The sequence below is a fragment of the Solanum pennellii genome, chromosome 9, assembly GCF_001406875.1.
Source record: "Solanum pennellii chromosome 9, SPENNV200".
NCBI classification, from domain to species: domain Eukaryota; kingdom Viridiplantae; phylum Streptophyta; class Magnoliopsida; order Solanales; family Solanaceae; genus Solanum; species Solanum pennellii.
The window spans coordinates 70065426-70086414 of NC_028645.1; the positions used below are offsets into that span (position 1 = coordinate 70065426).

Sequence of the window (20989 nt, forward strand, 5' to 3'; positions counted from 1 at the left end):
TATCACTACAAGAAAAACTAACTCTAAGGAAGGGAAATCTCGTCCCTAAATGTCCAAATATGGTCGCAAAAGGACTATCACGACAGAAAAATGTTGGTCGCGACTCGTCCTAAAAGGCTTCTTCGCTAAAGGTGTATTGCGATGGTATTTTATATATGGTCGTTAAATGTTATTAGAGACGGCAGCTAATGTGGTCACTGATGTACATTTAGAGACCGTAAATCCCGTCCCAAATAGGCAAATTTCATATTTGAAAAGTAGTTATTTGCGACCATTAAACTTTTCTTGCGAAGAATATTTACCTGGTCCTGGATTAATATTTAGAGACAAGAATACTCCTTGTCCTAATTTAACCTTTACAGATGAGCAACTAGCCAAGCATATATTAACAATTAGAGAGGAGCAAGTACTTAGTCCTCTCATTTACCACCAACTGTACATCAACTTCATATCATAAAATTAATTAATTTCATAACTAAATAAAAAATTCAATACAAAATGATGATCGATATAGTTTAAATATTTGTTCAACAAAAAACACTTAAATCAATTAGCATCCCAAGCTAGACTATGTTATCAAGTTTTACATAACGTTCTTAGCAAAATAATAATGAGCTTGTGCATCTTCTAAACTTTCATCTTGACTTGTAACTTCAATCTTCAAAAATCTGTAAGAACAAAATTTTACTAAAATCATAAATATCTATTGGTTTATAGTGATATCTATGAACTTACAATAGAACTAGTTAAAGTGCTCACTGCAAAAAAAGTGTAGAATTCATCAATTCTACAGAAACTTCAACAAGTTCCAATAACATAAAGAAACATATTAGAGAAGTTAAATATGATTGATTTTTCATATTGAACGTCAAGAAGCACTTGATTGAACCCGCAACAACAAGAATTAACTAAAAATTGCACTCGAAATTACAAATTCCATATTACAGCTTCCCATAAACATGTGCACAAAGGTTACTGTGATGTTGTTTGGTTCATGACCTTTTCCTCTTTTGCAAAGTTGAGGTCAGTTCTGTGCAATTACTATTTGAATGTTTCACAGAGTTTGTTTGATGCAGTTGCATAGAAAAATATGTGAAAATAAAGCAAGAAGAAGATGTGCAGTAGTGCAAGAAGTCTAGTTAAATTATGGTTCCTCGATTAAGAGTTAATGTTTGTTAATGTAAGTGCAAGAAACAACAACATGCCTGATAGTTATGCAGAGAAGTGCTAGAAAATAGAGAAAAAAACAATGTGCAGCAATGAAAATGTGCAGCAGTTAATTAGTTGTTCCTTTGTTAAGCAACTAGTTCTTGTAAAATTTAAAATTAAGCAAAAGAATGTTTGACAACTATGAGGAGAAATGTATTTATGGTAGAGAAAGAAGGAAGAACAGTTACCATCATGATTTATTCCAAGTATATTAAAAACAGATTGATGTTTGTTTCAACAGTCCGATTATTGGAAAAAGATAATTTATGAAGGGCATAGTGTATCAATAAGAACTTCCTCTTAACATCTCCAAAGATATGTTACTTCAGAAAAAAATAATGAAGGTTATTTGCAAGACTTTGGAGAAAATTGTGTTAATATATTCATTAAAATTGCAGAGAACACAGAGGATTATAACAAATATTATAAGGTTTTCTTAAAGAACCTCAAGCCGTTATTGAAAACATTTTTTGCACTAAAAAAGTGCAGCCGAGGACAAATAAGTAGCTTCCTTCTCATGTGAAGAGTTTGAACAAATGTTAATGATGTAGATGTCATATGCTAAGATCTGCATTCTGATAACTATATAGGAATGTTTGGATCATGAACTTTATCATTAAAAATGACTAATATTTGCTCGATTCTATACACTAGAGGAACTATAGGAGGAAAAAAGTGGAATCTTGACAAATGGTGCTTTCATTGGAGAAGTTTGGTCGATAGATCAATTTCTCGCTATAACATATATAAAGGTTCTTTTGAGTTATCCCTCTTGTTTGGCTTAATCATATAACAAATCTCCAGTGGATGAATATATTTTTTACATTATTGTCATTGGTGCAATAAAATCTAAGTGTGGTCTCAGTCTTGATCAATTCGTGTCAATTATAGGGAACTAAAGAGTACACATACTTTTCATTCCTTACAGTAGTTCACATATTTGATCAAATAATTGAGACACATTGCATATACAAGGATGCTTCAATGGGATTTTTTCAAGGCATAAGATGCATGTATTCCTTCTATAGTATATTATCAATAGTTTCATAAAATACTAATTTGTTGTGCCTCCTATGAAAATTAAAGCAACTAGATGATTGCATATGAATAGAGAAAACAACCAGGTTATGAAGAAGAATATAAAGAGAAATTTGAACAAACAAACACGAAAGAGACTTAACACAATTTAAGCAAAAGAGGAGGCATACTAGAGAACTGATTAGATAGAAATCAACAGACAGAGGAGGGTAGAACTTCATGACCTACCACCTTAATTGACTTCATCACAAATCTCTGCAGCATGTTCAACAAATAAAAGAATAAGTCAAAAGAACTTATTACGTATCAACAATGCAGCTCATTGCATCAATTGTTGTTGAGATATACTCTCCATCCCCTAAAAGGACATAAATGACATTTAAGATGACAAATTATTGTATAAGGTCGCTGACCACTTAGAAAATGAATTTCAACATGTCATGAGATAATTACTAATGAACTACAAGATGAACTTAGTATCAATAATTTGTAAAACCAACTTATAAAAAGAATGTAAAACCAAAGCACACTAACTCAAAGGTTTCTGAAAATAGGAATTAAACTAGTAGCCCCAGTGTGTAATAATCAGAACAGTTTTGGTGAGTAAAGCATAGCAAGCAATCATGTTATAGATATTTCAACCAATAGACTTCGAAATATTTGATCTGTCCTCTTTTCATTAAATTTAAAGAGATGTACTAAGCTTCAAGGCAGGAAAGATTTCTTGTTCAAGAGAGTGCTTCATGTTGCATGATACCTTCTTGCAGTTTGAATGACTTAAACTATCTCACCTAAAAATATCTTCATAGATGAGTCGAACATCTATCCTCTATTATTTACTAGAGGGCGACCCTTGTCAAATTTAACAAATATGCAAGGTCTCTAGCACTTGAATCTACTTAGGTATAGAATGCAACATCACAACATACTTCACACAACCAACTTCATCACTCTAAAACCAGCATATTGAAATTGGCCCACATTGCCATATAAAATCAACCAACAGAAGAGAGATTATTATCCATTTAGCCTGCAATTTATGTTTTTTTTTTCATTATTTAGCCTTATTTCATAAGAAACAATAACAAACAAAAACTGCAATATGATTACTACCTTAGAGCAGCTCGAACAGCACCTACCAACAACACACTGAACTTTGTTAGATTTTGGAGTTTCCTTTCCATCACTTGACAAAGGGAGTCCAATTATAAACATTTATTTCCTAACCTCCCAAAAAAATCATACTCATGAAACTCCAGATACTAGTATATTATTCAATTCATAACAAAAATAAAATGAAAAGAGTAAGTGAATCATATTCAAGAAGAATCACATCAATAATCATCTTATAAATAACAATAAAATTAGAGCTTTCTACATCAAACAAAAGAAGCTGTATACTTATTTTTGGTTAATATGAATAATTCGAAGTTCAAGCTTTAGTCCTCTCAACTACAAAACCTAAAATCCACCAAATCAAAGTTTCAGCATATGAATGTGGGTGTATGACAGCTTTGCAAATGAAATTGGGTTCCGTTAAGGGTCGAAAATTGTAGCCTTTACTAAGCGAAAGTCCAGTACGGGCAAGACCCAAATCGACTCAAAGACTGAAACCTCCTCTCTATGTTGAATCGTACTTTCATCGAACCACATATGGGGGAATTTCCTGAAGCGATACTGCTCTTATTGCCTTAGTTTCTGTAGTTAATTGCGGAGAGTTCCTGGCGGCCGACCGAAATGTCACCGGCGCAAGTTGTAACGCTGCTAATAGATGTGCCATTCGTTGGGAAAATATTTTCAATAAAAGCATATTGGATATGGCTATTTTTGGGACAGTATTTTAAAAGATTTATGATGAAGTCAATTTAGGGCTTCTGCATACTGAAAAATATAAAGTGACTAATTAATTAATTGTTTTCTATTGAAAAATTGTGTCAATTTTAATAATGAATTTCAATAATTTAGGTTATGTTTTGGCGCCTGATAGTTTTGTGAAAAGTTGAAAGTGCACTTTTTGCCTCTTCTCACAACTATATTTACATTTTGAGACCAGTTAGAACTTTCTTTAAGGACTAGATTTTGAACCTTTCACAATAACATATAGAATCAGGGAAAAGAATATAATCTTGTCCTAATGCATGTAATTTTTGAGACTAGATTATTAACTCTTCCCTGAATGTTGGTCTTAAATTACAGTTTTTCTTGTAGTGTATCTTAGCATTTTTTTTTCCTTTCCTGAAACCTGAGATTGGTTGTGCATGAAACTATGATTTCTAATTATGATTACACAAAGGGGGTTGTCATTACTTTTTTGGTTTTGAAATCAAGTTAGAAACTATTCTTGTTTGATTGTTGGTTCTTCTTTTTCAGTGTTGATGCTTCAAGCTATGCAAGAGGTTAAATGAAAGGAAAATTACTAGCTAATTGACTTGCAAAGTCTTTCTTTGGCCATATTTAATTATCAAGTTCCCTTTTAAAGAGATATGGTGTCAAGTAATATATACATGATGCTACTGAGAAAAACTTCTTCTTCGAAGGTGGTGGTACCTATAATTGTATGGTTTCTTTCGTTCTTACATGTTATTTGAGGTATCTAATGATAATATTTCAACTAAAATGTGATAGAAAGTTGGAGTTGGGCTGAGTTAATCACTAACGTCTTATACAATTTGATATCGGATGATTTTGATCAGGGATCAAACAATTATACCCTAGTTTTTCTTATTATCGTCACTTGGCTGAGTGTTACGTATAATTTTCATTGTTTAGTCTCCAAAGCAAGCAGCAGTGTGAAGAAAAAAGAATATCCTCTCAGAATTAGAGATCTTGATGGGATTATTTTACCTGGTAGGGGTGCCCTATAGCACATGAGTACTTTAATGAAATTTATACACAACGCATTTGGTTATGAATATATAGGAAAGAAGTGATCCTTCACCTGTGGACTTCCCCATCAAACAAATTGAAACAAAAGAAGTATAAAAAAAGAATGTGCTTCCGTTGAACAACATTATCCTCTTTAAAAAAGATGTATTCAACAAAATTTTGAATCAATCGAACTAATAGATTTCAGAAAATTGAAGGTTAAACTAGCAACAAAAAAAAACAATAGAGTAGAGTTTATTTCCAAACTTTGCCACAAGATCTCATCTACATCATAATTTACATAGTTCACAAACTATTATTTATTTATCTATGTTCACCTAATTTGAAAATAACTCACTTATTTCACATTTATCTATCCAATACCCACATATCACTAACTATTGAACAACAATCAACAAGCCAATTGATCTTTGAAAGTAGATATCTCCTCAAATATTGGTAGTCTTCTTGATTTTGGAGGAGCCCATTCATTTATAAGATGTTCAAGCCCATTCATAAAGTCATCATCCAAATTTAGGCCTGGAAGATTTTGCAAAAATGGTGGTGGTTGTCTCGAGTCCAATTCCACTAGCAATTCCTCCACACGTTTCCTTGTTTTTGGATCTTCGGAACCCGCATAATTACCTCTCCAAACATTTTCAAGAATATTACGAGCCTCATCGTATCGAGCTTGCTTTATTAAACAATGGGTCAAATTACATGCCTTATTGCTGTCTGCATCAATTATTTGGGCTTTCTTATACACAACTTCTGCTGCCATAAAGTTCCCCTTTTGCGTATAGGCCCAGCCCAAATTTCCCTGTAACAATTGTACATTCTAATTACGAAAAATAGCAATAATTTATGTATTTACAAAATATAGCGGAATACATTATATTTATGCACAAGCAGAATATAGTGTATATATGCCATTGTATTTTCATTATGTGGCATTTTTTGTATTTTACATAATACTTGTATCATCACTTGAAAATGTATGGCTTACTGAGACGAATATGTATAAATTAAAGGAGATGACATATTGTATGGCTTAATGAGACGAATATGTATATTGAAACATTAATTGGTTCGAGTGTACATCTAAATGAAAAATATATATGCTGACAAGATTAAGGAGTTGGTTATGTATTAAGCCAATATCGTAATACTCATTAAATAACATAATAATAGTTGTGATTAATTACCAGAATTCTTGCTGTTTCTTGCCTAACAGAAACTTGAAACTTCTTGCCATGTGAACGAGCAGTTTTATAAGGTTTACCATTGAAGACCTGCCCTTGGTATATTTGTCTCAACTTTTGTTTCAGTAGTGCTATTTGTTCATCTACTTTTCCACATTTCTACATATATACATGTAAATACAATAATTAATTAGTCCATATATAGTGGGAGCAATATATATGTAATGAGAATATAATTAAATAATATATAAATATTTTTTTCTATTAGTTTAAACTTTTAGATGAAATAGTCAATATGATATCTGAATACTTAAATTTCTAGATGTGATCGTCACACATGTATTCTGGTTAAAAATATAGGATGTGACAATATAAGTGAAACACTTTATGTACCATACAAAGTTGTACCATATTAGTGAAACGTTAAATTCCTCTTTTCCTATGTAATTTCCTTTCTTGGTTTTTACTGTCCAACTCCAATATCCAAAATTCAGCCCCAACTAATATTTTGGATTTTCATAGAGTATAGAATAAAAGTGATCTTCACTAAAAAAAAAAAGTCTCCATTTTCAAGACTTTTATTAACTCATAGTACCACATCATTTGGTGGTTTTCCCCCTATATAGTGATGACCAAAATAAGAAAGATTATGAATAAATAATGTTTAGTATATTCATGAGCTAGTTATTGAAATTGAAAAATATTATACCAAATGAGACTTGAAGGTTATTTTTTAAATTTTTATGAATTTGAACAATTATTACCTTATAATGTATGTAAGGCCGGAGCTAAGTGTTTGTTGACTATGAGTTTAGTCGAATTCAACAGTTGTGATACTTAAAAACACACACTCTATATATGTATAAAACTTTAAAATAATAAAATTCAAAAGTCATAAACTTTAAATTTTGAAAAGTTATTGGGCTAAAAAAAGATGAAGAGGAATGGCAATTGATATATACCTTGAAGAGATCAAGAAGGACATTATCAAGGGATTGTTGAGCCTGTTTGGAGCAGAGACATCTAAAAGAATGAATAGCTTCAATAGCCTCTTCACTTCTATCAAGTTGTTTCATAACTATAGCCATATCTTTAAGGGCACTATCAACTCTATCTCCTCCATTTATCGCCTTCCAAAACCATACTATCGCGGCCTCTGGCTCCTTCTCAACTATCTGAAATACATGCATGTCCATATGTTTTGAATCGATTTTTACTTAGGTAACCAACATTATATCGGACCTATATGCTATTCTATTTAACTTTTCAATTAAGAGGGGATGAATTAATTGAAAATGAGTGAACTTGGGAAATTAAAATTGAATTTACCTGAGCATATTTGGCCCTAACATAAGGTCCATCACCTGAAGGAACCTTATGAATAACATGAAACAATACTTCCTTCTTCATTATTTTCTCTTTATAAATGCAAATCTTTGTTACAAAAAGTTGTTAGATAGTATCAAATACTCTAATATATAAGATGAATATCAAAATTTGAAGAGAAGATTCAGTTAAATTTGAAGATAGACAAATTCATGAATAGTGATGCATAAATGGTTGAACCTGGACGAATATCCGTCTCTATAACATAATACAAACATACATGCCCCACTTGCTTTTATTTTCCTTATCTTCTAATTCCTTTATTTTTATATATATATATATATATATATATACACACACCATAGTGCTTGTAAGGGTGTCCTATTGAAAAATTCAAGGTTTACTAAGTACGCAACCGAGATGGTCTTCTTATCAAAATAACCTAACTAAACATTTAATAAAAACTTACGGTATCTAGTGTTTACTTTCAGGTAATATCAACTTACAATAATTATATAATTTTATGAGATAAAATAGAACAAAAAAGGGTCAAATGTACATTTTTACTAACAGTTTAAATATACACCTGTTCTATTATATTTTGACACAGATTTGCTCTTAGAAATAAAAGGCGGATACATTGGACAGCCAAAGTTAAAGAACGCTAAACCAAACACAGCTCCTCACTCCTGCTCAATCAAGTTTGTCATGTGTCGTTTAGTAGTTGGATAGAGTTATGCAGGTATTTGTAATAGATATAGATATTAGTTATACAGAATTTAATTAAATATGTATGAAGAATTGGATAGGTTATTTTAATCTTGGCCATATATCCACATGTCCATGCAAATCAAGTGTCAAAGTATAATGGTAGACATATATTTACCTCAAAAATATAGCAATAGTACATTTAAAACAGATATATTTAGCCCTTTTTCATAATCGATTGTCTTAATCTATTAATATGGTATAAAGACTAGATGAGAGTGAAAAGTACTTTCCTTTATCCCATTTCACGGCATCTCCTTCCTCCAAATTCAAAACAAGTTGCCTTAGAATTGGAATGCCGTTTACTAATAAACAGATATTCAATTGGAACCAATATAACACGTCAACGGAGATAAAATACATACTCATCGGTTACTTATTCGTAAATAGTTTGTGAAAAGCTACAAATATACATATCTTGTTCACTTCCACATGTCATCAGCTTTTCATTTTCTTTACCAAATTGTCCCTTCAAGGAGTTATGAACCTGGTCATGTTATGCAAAATAATTAACGTCACCAAAACATGGAAGGGGAGTTTTGGCATTTTATCCAGTCTATCTTCTAGACTAATCTAGAGCGGTTCAAGCTCAATCCACCCCGCCCTATCCCTACACTAGTAGGGTAACAAAGGTAAAAAAAAATAATCAAAAGACAAAAGGGGAAAAAATTTAAGATATACATATACAGCAACGATAAATACTAATAAGCAACCATTGTGAGAAATTGGCTACTTGACTTTGGCTTCATTTAAAGCAAATAGAGGATATAAGCTTTTCCACATTCCACGATGCTGAAAAACAATAAAATCACTGCATATGAAACAACAACCCACAATTTCATGCTTTTCTTTCTTTAGACCTACTTTGGACACAATAACTACTAAACCAAGGCATCTGTGCAAAAACACAATGTGCCAATCCCCTACTAAGCCTGGTTGCCACCACCTTGAGGACGGAGGTCCATGCGTCCGCGTCCGCGTCCACGTCCATAACCTCTGCCTCCTCCATATCCAGAGTCTGAGTTTATGCGTATAAAACAAGGTTCAACAGAAACACAATACAAAAATTCTAAGGAATATCATAGTTTTAAAAGAATACAACAAAGTATCTGTGTAAGCAGTACAAAATGCAAACTCAAGGAAGTATACTTACCACGATCTTCCCATCCACCGCGGCCCCCACCTCGGCCCCAGTTTGAGTAACCACCATTTCCTCTGCTCCTGTTTGAGTAACCACCATTTTCCCCGCCCCAGTTTGAGTAACCACCAATTCCTTGGCCCCTGTTTGAGTAACCACCATTTTCTCCGCCCCTGTTTGAGTAACCACCATTTGCTCGGCCCCTGTTTGAGTAACCAGCATTTCCACTGCCCCAGTTTGAGTAACCACCATTTTCTCCCCCCCAGTTTGAGTAACCACCATTTCCTCGGCCCCGGTTTGAGTAACCACCATTTCCTCGGCCCCTGTTTGAGTAACCACCATTTCCTCGGCCCCGGTTTGAGATACCACCATTTTCTCGACCGCGGTTTGAGTAACCATCATTTTCTCGACCCCAGTTTGAGTAATCACCATTTTCTATTAAAACAAAATTACCACATTAACATCATCACTACATTAATGAGCACATTACTTCACCGAGATCTTAAGTAACAGAAGAATACCTTGATAGTTTCCATATCCACCTCTGCTCCAACCACGTCCCCTCCCTATACCACGACCTCGTCCTCGCCCATATGAATCTAAAATGAAGTTGTAGTGTATTCAAGATGTTACACAAGTTTCCACTTAAGTCGAGTTCAATTCTGCAAATCATTTTGTTTAGTGATTTTGCCTGGTGCCTCATTACCTTCATTACCAGCATAATAGACTCCACGTGTTTGTCTTGGAGACTGTTGCTGCAGCTGGGGCTGGTAATTATTATACCGTGGCTTCATCTGTTCAACCTCAGAAGGAGCTTGATACCTATGAAAATGAAGTTGCATTTTGGGCCATGAAGAGTAAGATAATAATCAGTTAAGACCACATATTTTCAGTGACAAAATACACTAACGACCATCAGAAAAACAATTCAAATAACGATCATTGAATAGTTAACAGGCTGCCATGTCAAACAACAGGAGCAGCATACATAGAGAAGCAGACGAAGGCAGAGAGTTACCCAGGGGAACTTTTGTTCAGCTCTTGTGTTGACAACGTGATTGAGATCACTGAAACATGGCGGGTCTGCTCCACACTATATTGCAAAGAAAACCAATTTCCAGAAATTAGTACCACATGAATGCTAGTCATGCTTAGGAATACACACAGTGCGAGAAGAAAACATTATGAGAGTAAATCAGGGGTGAAACTTACGGCAAAAGGCCCTCTTCAATCGGCTCCCATACATCTGTTATGCTTACTGAGCTGATAGCAGTGTCTTGATGAAGTATAGGCATTCTTCTCTGCAAAAGATTAAAATCATTGAGTAGGAGAAAGAATAGAAGAAGTAGAGGAAGAAAGCCACCTAGACCAGAGAAAGCTACCTTGATGATCTCCGCTATAGCAACTGTTTTGCTAATTGCCTGACCCATTGCTTTCAAGACAATCTCTTTCCCATGCCTCTCCTGAACAGACAATTATGATTAGTACTTTGTATTAGCAAATAACAGAAAAGGGCTGGTTTTATCATTGCAAATGTTCAATTATAGAAGAAAATCATCCCACCAAAGACAGAGGGAGAAAGAAAATTTGATCTACATATAACCACTCCTTAAGTCCTATACTTGTTAAGACAAGTATGGATGAGCTAACCAATTATATTAATGGTGAAATTCCATAAAGGGTGTCATATGCATGATATGTCAAAATTTCAGGAGCTAGTAATGTCACATAAGAGTAAAATTGAGCCTCAGAAGCACTACATATCCACAAGATGAGTGCCGCAAAGATATGGATGTTAAGACTGCCGTGTGGCCACGCAAAATAATACGAGAATCTTAAATGGTTGGTGATGTTCTAATTAGACCTCCAAATACACACATGCCTAGATGTGACACTATGATGATTAAAAGAGTTAAAAGAGGTAATGGAGAAAAGTCTAGAAAAATCCAATATCTCTCACAATGCCATGCTTATTTAGCCAAAGACATGACACGATGGACAAAAGAATCAATATATAGGTGATATCATGAGGTTAGTCTTTTCATGGTTGACTTTTATGTTAATGTAGGGATAAGTATAAAACTCATAAAAACTTTGATTTGGAAAGTTCATTTTTCTTAAAAGAAACTACTTAATATTGGAATGAAATGACTTGAATAGAGTGAAATGAATATAGGGAAATTCATATAGCCACTACAACTAATCTAGAATTCAAGTGTAGTTGATCAATTGATTGGTTATAACCACTCACGTAAGTACTTGCCAGTGTCATATTTAAGGTATTTGAAATACTGATAGTGAAGTTGAAAGTTCAATTTTATCAGCAAAATAAGGTTCGTGAGGTCTATCGGAAACGGCATCTCTATCCCACAAAGATAGGGGTAAGGTTTTTACACCCCACCCTCCCCGGACCCCACTTATGGGACCACATTGGGTATATTGTTGTTGTTGAAAATATGGTTTGTGAGACCAGCAAACTTCTGTCAAACAATTTATTGCAGCTTGATTCAATGGACATATATTGAATTAGCAGAAAACTTTGAACCTGCTAACTTTGGGGTTACTTGATGCAATACAATAAGAAGCAGTGCAACACAGGATATACTGGGAAATTCTCAAAGGTTTAGAAGAAACCGGCAGTATTCTAGTCCGCATCTTACAAAATATCCAGCAATAAAAGAAACATCATTTCCCTTTTCCTCTACCTCTTCATTTTTTATTTGCTGCACCGTAGCCCGTAGATATTAACATCCATTGGAACTTGATATGCGTCAAGTTAGGCAAGTAGACTGCTAGTAACGCAAAAGTTTACCCTCGTATTTCACATTGCAAAGCAGAGTCACATTTGTTGCATATGCCAAAACATCCACTTAATCATTTTATGACCATGAGAAATTCACTCATAGATTTTCACATGGTGCGAATCGACTTGTACATAAATGTACACAAGCAGCCACTTTAAAACTTACAGAGCCTTTAACTTCTCCATACTATGTCACCCTCAATCACATGAATATTTCTATTCCTTTTATCGAATGTTAATTTTGTCGAAAATGTACTTCCATAAAGTCCGAAATCTATAACAAATCTATTGAATTGAAAGGTAAATGCAGTAACATAAACTACATTATATCCGTTGTAAGCTCCACGTTCCATTTAAATTTCACAATTCAAATAAGTATCATAAGCACAAAAATGATCCAAACAGCAATAATCTGAAAAATGCATTTGCAATAGGTCTATATTAACAGCAATAATCTGAATAATCATATTCAATCATCTATGTTACCCGGAATTTGAAGCATAATACTGCATATCCATTCGTTCAGCCAAATTCATCTCAAATCAAATAATTTTTTAGATTGACTATCAACTTATGACAACGCTCTCTCTTTATTGCGGCTTAGGACTATCAATAATACTTTTTATATAGCCGGAGTTAAGCACAAGAAGTAAAAATTCACATGAAAAAACAGCCAGGCCTTAATCACCAAAGGAATTCAGTATCGGATACTTGACAATGGCAAAAAAAAAAGTGAAACGAGCAAAAATGCAAAAATGAAAATGGAAAAATGGCGAGTTACCTGAAGAAGAGTATTAGCATAGTTGATGTAGTTTCGAACCAAACCCTGTGAAGTGATTCGAATCTCGTACTCATTTATGGGTGATTCTGGCTTCGGTTTTTCTACTTTTTGGTATCTATCCATTGTAAAACCCTAAAACCCTTTCTGCTTCTCTGTGTGCGAGTGTGAGAGAAGATGGAAGGAAGGAAGGAAGGAAGAAGGTAACCAAATAAGCTAACCCCTTAACTACAGCATGCATCACATGGATTGAAATATTTTAAACATGAAGTTTTGGGCCTAGTGTAAAAATTTGGAAAAAATTATAGCCCAATACCTTTTAATTATGAGAAAATTTGTTTAAGCATAACTAAGAATTTATGGCTATAATTTGGGGATTTATAATTGGAAAACTTACATAAATATACTATATTAAAAAAATATTTACCATTTATAGCAATAATATTTTTATTTCACTTGATCACTTTTAATTCATTTATAATACAAGTTTAATACATATTACAAAAAATAATTTATTATTCACATATAATACAAATTTTATTGATGAATAATACATTTATCACACATTTTAAAACTTCTAAGCTTACAAGGCAATCCCGTTGTAAGAAACAAGAAGAATCAAATCTTTGTTGAACATACTAGCTCCACCTAGCAGTTGTTCCCCGAGAGTTACATCACTTGATGCATACTCCCACCAAGTCCTTGTAGTTTGCAAACTTGGCAAACTGGACTATTTTGGTCAACATTTTTGGCGTTATCGTCTTTGATAACCTTCTCAACCTTGATAGCTCCCTCTTCTACGACATCTCGAATAAAATGGAATCTGACATCAAAGTGTTTGGTGCACTCTGAAATCTTTGATTTTTAATCAAATGAATAGCACTTTGACTATCACATCTTTGAATTGGTTCAGGCTGAACCAAACTCAATTCTGCACCAAACCTTTCAACCAGATAGCTTCTTTCACTGCCTCCGTTGTTGCCATATATTCTGCCTCAGTTGTAGACAAAGCGACAACAGACTGTAAAGTCGATTTCCAACTAACGGCACTGCCAACGAGAGTAAAGATGTATCGAGTTGTGGACCTCCTTCGATCAAGATCCCTTGCATAGTCAGAATCTACATAGAGAATTGAAATACCTTCACTCTTACGGAAGGTTAGGCTAACATCAGGATCTCCTTTAAGATATCTCAATATCCACTTGAGAGCTTTCCAGTGCCTTTTTCCTGGATTTGCCATGTACCTGCTTACCACACTTACAGATTGAGCAATATTTGGATGTGCGCACACCATATCATACATAATGCTACAAACTGCGCTTGCATAAGGAACCATTGACATATTCTCCACCCCATCCATTGACTGAGGCATTTGTAACTCCGAGAGCTTGAAATGAGGAGCTAATGGTGTACTTACAGGCTTGCTCATATTCATATTGAATCTCTCAAGAACTTTTTCGATGTACCTCTTTTGAGAAAGATGTACAACACCATTTTCTCTTGAAATCTCCATTCCAAGAATTTTCTTTGCAACTCCCAAATCTTTCATGTCAAATTCCTTGCTCAACAGTTTCTTTAAAATATATATCTCTGTGATGTTGTTAGCAACAATAAGCATATCATCAACATACAACAATAGATAAACATAGAATTACCAGACATCTTCTTGTGATACACACAGCTCTCAAATGCATTCCTCAAAAATCCATATGTAGTCATGAATGCATCAAATCTCTTGTACCACTGTCTAGGGGATTGCTTCAAACCATACAAAGACTTCTTCAGTTGGCATACATGGTCTACTTTTCCTCCAACTAGGAAACCTTCAGGTTGATCCATATAGATTGTCTCTTCTAGATCACCATGTAAGAAAGTAGTTTTGACATCAAGTTGTTGAATCTCTAGATCAAATTGTGCAAACCAATGCTAACAGCATGCGAATTGAGCTATGTTTCACTACTGGAGAGAAGATCTCATTGTAGTCAATTCCCTCCTTCTGACTGAAACCCTTTGCAACCAATCTCGCTTTGAACCTAGCATCTTTCACTTCTGGAATACCTTCTTTCTTTCTGTAGACCCATTTGCATCCAACTGTCCTCATCCCCTTTGGCCTTTTAACTAAGACCCAATCTCATTTTTGTGAAGAGACTTCATCTCTTCCATCATGGCTAGCTGCCATTGTGCAACATCTTTGCAAGAAGTTGCTTCAACATAAGAAGAGGGCTCGAGATCCTTAATCTATTCTTCTGCAGCTACGAACGCATCTGCAATCAGATTTCTTGCTCTATAAAACATTTTGGTTTACGTATCTGTCTTTTGTCTCTTTCCTTCGTAATTGTGTATGGTTCATTAGAAGCAAGTTCTTCAAGATCTGCATCTTTTGACTCATCAATTTGAGTCTCTTGATCCAGTTCCTTCTTAAGCTCCACCGGTAGCTTCACCTGCTTGTTGTTCTTGTTTCTTGATAACTCCACAAAAACTTTACGAGGATCAAGTATAGAGGATTCATCAAAGGTAACATCTCTACTAACTACAAATTCGAGTAAAGACAAACACCATAGTTTGTACCCTTTTACTCCATCTACATACATACCCTATAAATATGCCTTTTTAGCCCTTGGTTCAAGCTTTCTTTCATTAACATGATAATAAGATGGATACCCAAATATTCGCAAGTATGAATAGTTAGAGGTTTCACCTGAACAGACCACATTCAGAGTCTTAAAGTCAATCGTTGATGTTGGAGATCGATTGACAATATGAGAAGCAGTATGAACTGCTTCAGCCCAAAATACTTTGGACATTTTGGCTTGTAAGAGCATACAACGATCCTTCTCAAGAAGAGTTCTGTTCATTCTCTCGGCAACTCCATTCTACTTTGGTGTGTGCATGACCGTCTTATGTTTTGCGATCGCATGAACCTTGCAGAAATCATTAAACTCTTTACTCCAAAACTCCAAGTCATTGTCTGTGCGAAGATACTTGATTTTTCTCTCAATTTGATTTTCAACCAAAATCTTCCACTCTTTAAATGCTTTAAAAGCATCACTTTTTGCCTTCAGGAAACGCACCCAAACCTTTCGTGAAAAATCATCAATTAATGTGATAAGATACCTCTTTCCTCCCTTCGAAGGAAGCTTAAAAAGGGACCCTAGAAATCTGAATGGATGTAGTCTAGCACCCCTTCCGTCTTGTGTTTGCCAGTGCTGAAGCTGACCTTTTTCTGCTTCCCTAAGACGCAGTGCCCACAAAGTTCAAGTGTGCTGATCTTCTCACTATTCAAAAGGTTGCGGTTGCTCAACATCTCCAATCCCCGCGCGCTATATGGCCTAGTCTCAAGTGCCATAATTTTGCCTTGTCATCATTAGATAATTGCACTGTAGATGTATTTACAGAGTCAATAATGGTGCTTCCCACAACTATGTAGAGGCCATCCTCCAGCTTGGCCTGCAACATGACTAAAGACCCTTTAGTCACTTTCATAGTTCCTCCTTCACTCATGTACTTATAGCCTTGTTTATCCAAATTACCAAGGGAGATCAAATTCTTCTTCAGATCAGGAACATGACGGACTTCTGTAATAGTCCTCACGATTCCATCATGGCAGCGAGCACGAACTGAACCAATGCCAACTATTTTACAAATTGCATTATTGCCCATTAATACAATTCCTCTGCTTGTTTCATAGTTGATGAACCAATCTTTTCGAAATGTTATATGCAGAGTACAGCCAAAGTCTAAGACCCATTTGTTGTCATAGACTCCACTATTGCATGATGTTTTTAGTACATAATCATCATCATTATCATGTACTTGCTCAACAATGGATGCACTCGCCTTTTCTTTGGACTTAGAAATAGGACAATCTCGTTCAAAGTGCCCCTTCTTTTGACAGCCCCAACACTCCACATTCTTTTTGTTCACACGCGACTTTGATCTATACTTTGATTTGCTCCTTCCCTGTTGGCTAGTACGACCTCTTACAAAGAGTCCACTAGTTTCGTCACTTTTGTCTCCTTCAAAATGCATTCGCACATCTCAAGAGTTAAGTGATTGCCGCACTTGCTCAAGTTTGATAGGTTGTTTGCTATCCATTATTGAATCTCAATATCATGATATTTTGAAGTCAATGAAAATAGCAAAGAACATACAAGCGTATCCTTGTCCTTTTTAATTCCAGCAGTTTGTAAGTCCATCACAAGTTTATTGTACTCATCTAGATGGTCTTGTAACAAAGTACCTGAATCCATCTTAAATGTATGAAGACGCGTTGTAACAACATTCTTGTTGTCACTGACTGGTCCTGGTAAAGCCCGTTCAGCTTTTTCCATAACTCTTTGGCCGTCTATTCGGTACTTGTACTCACTTCACAAAGTACGTTAGGTGCAAGGGACAGTTGGATTGCACTCAATGCATTTCCTTTTATCTTTTCCTTGTCGGAATCGATATCTTATCGGGGTACTTTCCGTCAATAGCATGGATTGAACCTTCCCTCCGCAGTAACGCCATTATTTGGATTTTTTAGATATTGAAGTTGTTGCGCTCACTAAATCTATCAATATTAAACTTCATGGAACTTATCTTTACTTGTTCTTCCTTTTTTACTACAATGTATTTGGAACTACAGAAAACCAAAGTAATTCTTTTCTGATGTGGAAGTTCAGACTATGCTGCAACCACAGACCATACTCAGACAGAACCTTAACTCTGATACCAATTGTTAGAGGAAACGTGAAGTTAAAGAAGAAGGAAGAACAACAATATTTAACGTGGTTCGGATCAAAATGATCCTTCGTCCATCAAAGAACAACTGCACCAATATTTATTTCACTCTATAAAGAATACAAGTGAAATACTACAAGAGAGAGAAAACAAATGCCTTAGAAGGTGAGAAGGCAAGTGAGAGGATGATTTGAAAATGAATTAAGAGTCACCTATTTATAGAAATAAATTAATCTTATTGATGTCATCCATGACATCACTATGTGTCAAAAATGTCAAGGTTACGAATATGAAACCATTTTATGATTTGCCTAAATTTCACCTACCAAGATATTATCTTTGACTTTTATTTTGTACTAATTATCTTCCTACCAAATATTCATATTAATTCATCTTCCATTTAGTTTGATTTCATAAGAACCAAACCAACTCTTTCAGTATTCAATAGGTCGTCGTGATATTTAAACGTGTAACTGATTTTTCGAAACAAGTTCAGAAGTACATTTATGTCTTTTCCATAAAATGAATGGATAGACTATTAATTGGAATTAAAGAGTAAATCATTGGTTAGAAGATGAATAGAGAAACTTCACATAATTGGAATTAATGTTACATTAATCTGCCTCTAAAATTCTTGATCATAACATCTGATAAAATCAAATTTCTAGCTATGCATCAATTACTGCACATGCCCGATTTATAGTCTTCATAGCTCTAGCACCACAACTGTTTGAACAAGAAAACATGAAGCAATCAGATTGATGAATTAATGGAAGTCCAATAATCATATACTAAAATCACACAAAAAAAATCTAATTATAAGGGTTAAGGAGTCTTACATTCAGAATCAGTGGTAATCCAGTTCAATTTAGGGCAGTGATCTATGTGAATTGGAGTTGAGTTTACAGAAGCAAAGTTAATTTGAATTGATTGTTCATGATTCTTTGTTGTTGATGAATTAGGCATTGACATAGCTGAGTAAGTTGTGGAGCAACTTTCAGCATCCCATCTAAAGCTAATTTTGGGGGAATCATTACTTAGTTGATCATCATCTGCAACTGCTTTCAATGTTGCTCTGTTCCTAAAGTTGAATACCTGCAATTACACACCATGTAAATCACCACTAGTTTCTAATAAATATTTGGATCCCAATTACAATGACGGAGTCAGAATTATTTTTTTAATAAAAAAGTGCTTAAAATATAAAGAAGTAAATTCAAATAGAAGCCAAGGACGGTCAATATGTAATATAGAAAAGTATTGAGAACGCCCCAAGTTCGTTGCGAATTATCATTTCCATTGACAATTATCATTTTCATTGACAACCTTAAAAAATATCTTTACTTGACTAACTGAACTTAAATACACTCCTAATTCTTGCGAAATTTAGGAGTGTTTTCAACACTTCTCTCTGTATGCTCCTACTAGAATTTGAAACCACTTGCTATGCTATATGACAAATCACAAGTATATCTAAGTTTAGTACTTAATTAAGTAGATAATTGTTTTTAAGACTTAGTTCGAGAATGAAACTAATAATTTACGTCAAGTTCAATGGTGTTTCATTACTTCTCTCTTATATATAAAAATATTTTGCCTAGCTACACTATAATTTTCCGATGAACGTTCAGTTAATACCCCTCAAGTACTCTAGTATATAGATATCAACTGATTTCTCCAATAACTCAATTAACAGTTGTTATTATCTCAAAAAATCAACTTTCTTCTTCTGACTATTGGTTGAATAAGAAAAATGAACTCTATAAATATCTATATAGTTGTTGAAAGATAAAAAAAAAAAAAAGAAGTAGAAATGTTCACCTTTCTAGTTATGTATCTAGTTCCCTTATCAGTTTTAGCAGCAGCAGCCCATCTTAGTAACTCTTTCATTTTAGAGATGCTCATCTTAGCTTTATCTCCCTTAACTTTTTCCTTCTTTTCTCCACCATCTTTATGATCATTCGTCGAATCATGTGTAATAGGCAAAATTTGTGTAATATTTCCTACATGATTTCCAGTTACTGTTGAATCTGCTTTGTTAGTAACTCTAAGGTTCTCTTTTTTCATCTTCATACAATATTCAAATTGTTGGCTCCTATGACAACTTCCTACTCCCCTTAATCGAATCGTACTGTAAAAATACTCTTTTCCAATATCCTTCCTGCACAATATACTGTTGAATAACTCGAAATTCTTGCTTTTCCCACGACAGATCCCAAACAACACAATCTCTTTCGATTTTGCCTTCTTATCTGAAAAACAAAAACGGAGTTAACAAACAAAAGAACAGAGTTCAACTTCTATCAGATCACTAATTATAAGACTTACTATTGACAGTTTGTTTGTTGCTTATAGAAGTAGTGGTCTCATTTGTAGTCTTGAAGAGCTTTTGAATAAGTGTCTGACATAATATATTTGAACAAAGTTAGTATACATTTTTTATGTATATATAACAGGATGTGAAGTTGTGAAATTGGATATTTTGATGAGAAAAATAATAAGAAAGCTAGGTCACCTGCATGTTATGATGGAATATATTTTAATTACTTTACTATAAAGTAAGTGTGTTTGAGACAAGATTTGTAGTCAAATGGACAACGCAGAAGAAATCTATCTGTGCTGTCTCTAATGTACCAAAGATTCCTGTTTTTGGTTATAATATAAAATTTTAATAGAATATGATGACAAAAATGTGGTAATAAGACACGAGCAGAATCTGAGACAACCAGGAAATGAAATGAGGGATAGTTGGCTTGTTAATATTATAGGAGCAATAAGAGACTTTATATTTATGATATATAATTAAGTGGATTGCTCATGTGGTTGTTACTAATAAGTAGATCTTCAAAAAGTGATTAAGAGGTACTAATTAGAGGTTGTGGCAACTATTTCACCATACACATGTAGGGTTACTATTGCTTCCTTGAAATGGCCTTCAATATATGGGGCCTTCTTGGGTACTTTCCACTATTTTTTTAAAAAAAAATAAAATAAGAATGGAACTTTTATTTTCTAAAGTGAAAGTCAAAGAATATTATGTAAACGTGAATTATGTGCGGGATTTAGAAATATATACGGTTTACTGTAGAATTTTACCAAGTAGTTTCACAGGAAAGATACATACTATATACAATTCCTAT

General features: G+C 34.2%; 3 protein-coding genes and 1 long non-coding RNA gene across 4 annotated transcripts; all 4 read right to left on the minus strand.

Moving 5' to 3' along the window:
- Nucleotides 1-491: 491 nt before the first annotated feature.
- LOC114078633 lies at nucleotides 492-4111 on the minus strand. Its single transcript, XR_003580307.1, has 2 exons — nucleotides 2476-4111; nucleotides 492-668 (listed from the first exon to the last, which is right to left on the minus strand). It is a non-coding gene; the product is annotated as an uncharacterized LOC114078633 (long non-coding RNA).
- Nucleotides 4112-5337: 1226 nt separating this feature from the next.
- Nucleotides 5338-7947, minus strand: LOC107029655 (protein SULFUR DEFICIENCY-INDUCED 1-like). The gene is made up of 4 exons (XM_015231088.2): nucleotides 7644-7947; nucleotides 7277-7489; nucleotides 6318-6473; nucleotides 5338-5932 (listed from the first exon to the last, which is right to left on the minus strand). Exons 1-4 carry the CDS (start codon nucleotides 7722-7724, stop codon nucleotides 5525-5527), a joined length of 858 nt encoding a protein of 285 aa, XP_015086574.1. The 5' UTR covers nucleotides 7725-7947; the 3' UTR covers nucleotides 5338-5524.
- Nucleotides 7948-9064: 1117 nt separating this feature from the next.
- On the minus strand, nucleotides 9065-13370 carry LOC107029576 (translation initiation factor IF-2-like). The gene is made up of 8 exons (XM_015231012.2): nucleotides 13131-13370; nucleotides 10929-11009; nucleotides 10759-10847; nucleotides 10565-10639; nucleotides 10253-10368; nucleotides 10068-10145; nucleotides 9562-9981; nucleotides 9065-9426 (listed from the first exon to the last, which is right to left on the minus strand). The coding sequence occupies exons 1-8, from the start codon at nucleotides 13251-13253 to the stop codon at nucleotides 9335-9337; spliced, it is 1074 nt and encodes a 357-aa protein (XP_015086498.1). The 5' UTR covers nucleotides 13254-13370; the 3' UTR covers nucleotides 9065-9334.
- Nucleotides 13371-18412: 5042 nt separating this feature from the next.
- Nucleotides 18413-20628, minus strand: LOC107030741. The gene is made up of 5 exons (XM_015232000.2): nucleotides 20365-20628; nucleotides 20178-20250; nucleotides 19671-20101; nucleotides 18689-18944; nucleotides 18413-18575 (listed from the first exon to the last, which is right to left on the minus strand). The coding sequence occupies exons 1-5, from the start codon at nucleotides 20368-20370 to the stop codon at nucleotides 18556-18558; spliced, it is 786 nt and encodes a 261-aa protein (XP_015087486.1). The 5' UTR covers nucleotides 20371-20628; the 3' UTR covers nucleotides 18413-18555.
- Nucleotides 20629-20989: the final 361 nt, after the last annotated feature.

Bases quoted from the DNA above. Each gene is read 5' to 3' on its own strand.
- LOC107029576 (XM_015231012.2), bottom strand. From the start codon at position 13,253: ATGGATAGATACCAAAAAGTAGAAAAACCGAAGCCAGAATCACCCATA. The intron at 10,369-10,564 runs GTAACTCTCTGC...TCATTTTCATAG, and splicing joins CTGAACAAAAGTTCCCCTGG to GTATCAAGCTCCTTCTGAGG. The intron at 10,146-10,252 runs GTAATGAGGCAC...ACTTCATTTTAG, and splicing joins CTATTATGCTGGTAATGAAG to ATTCATATGGGCGAGGACGA.
- LOC107029655 (XM_015231088.2), bottom strand. From the start codon at position 7,724: ATGAAGAAGGAAGTATTGTTTCATGTTATTCATAAGGTTCCTTCAGGT. The intron at 7,490-7,643 runs GTAAATTCAATT...CATGTATTTCAG, and splicing joins TTAGGGCCAAATATGCTCAG to ATAGTTGAGAAGGAGCCAGA. The intron at 5,933-6,317 runs GTAATTAATCAC...CAATTGTTACAG, and splicing joins AAGAAACAGCAAGAATTCTG to GGAAATTTGGGCTGGGCCTA.
- LOC107030741 (XM_015232000.2), bottom strand. The intron at 20,102-20,177 runs GTAAGTCTTATA...TTTGTTTTTCAG, and splicing joins CAACAAACAAACTGTCAATA to ATAAGAAGGCAAAATCGAAA. The intron at 18,576-18,688 runs GTAAGACTCCTT...TTGTTCAAACAG, and splicing joins GATTACCACTGATTCTGAAT to TTGTGGTGCTAGAGCTATGA.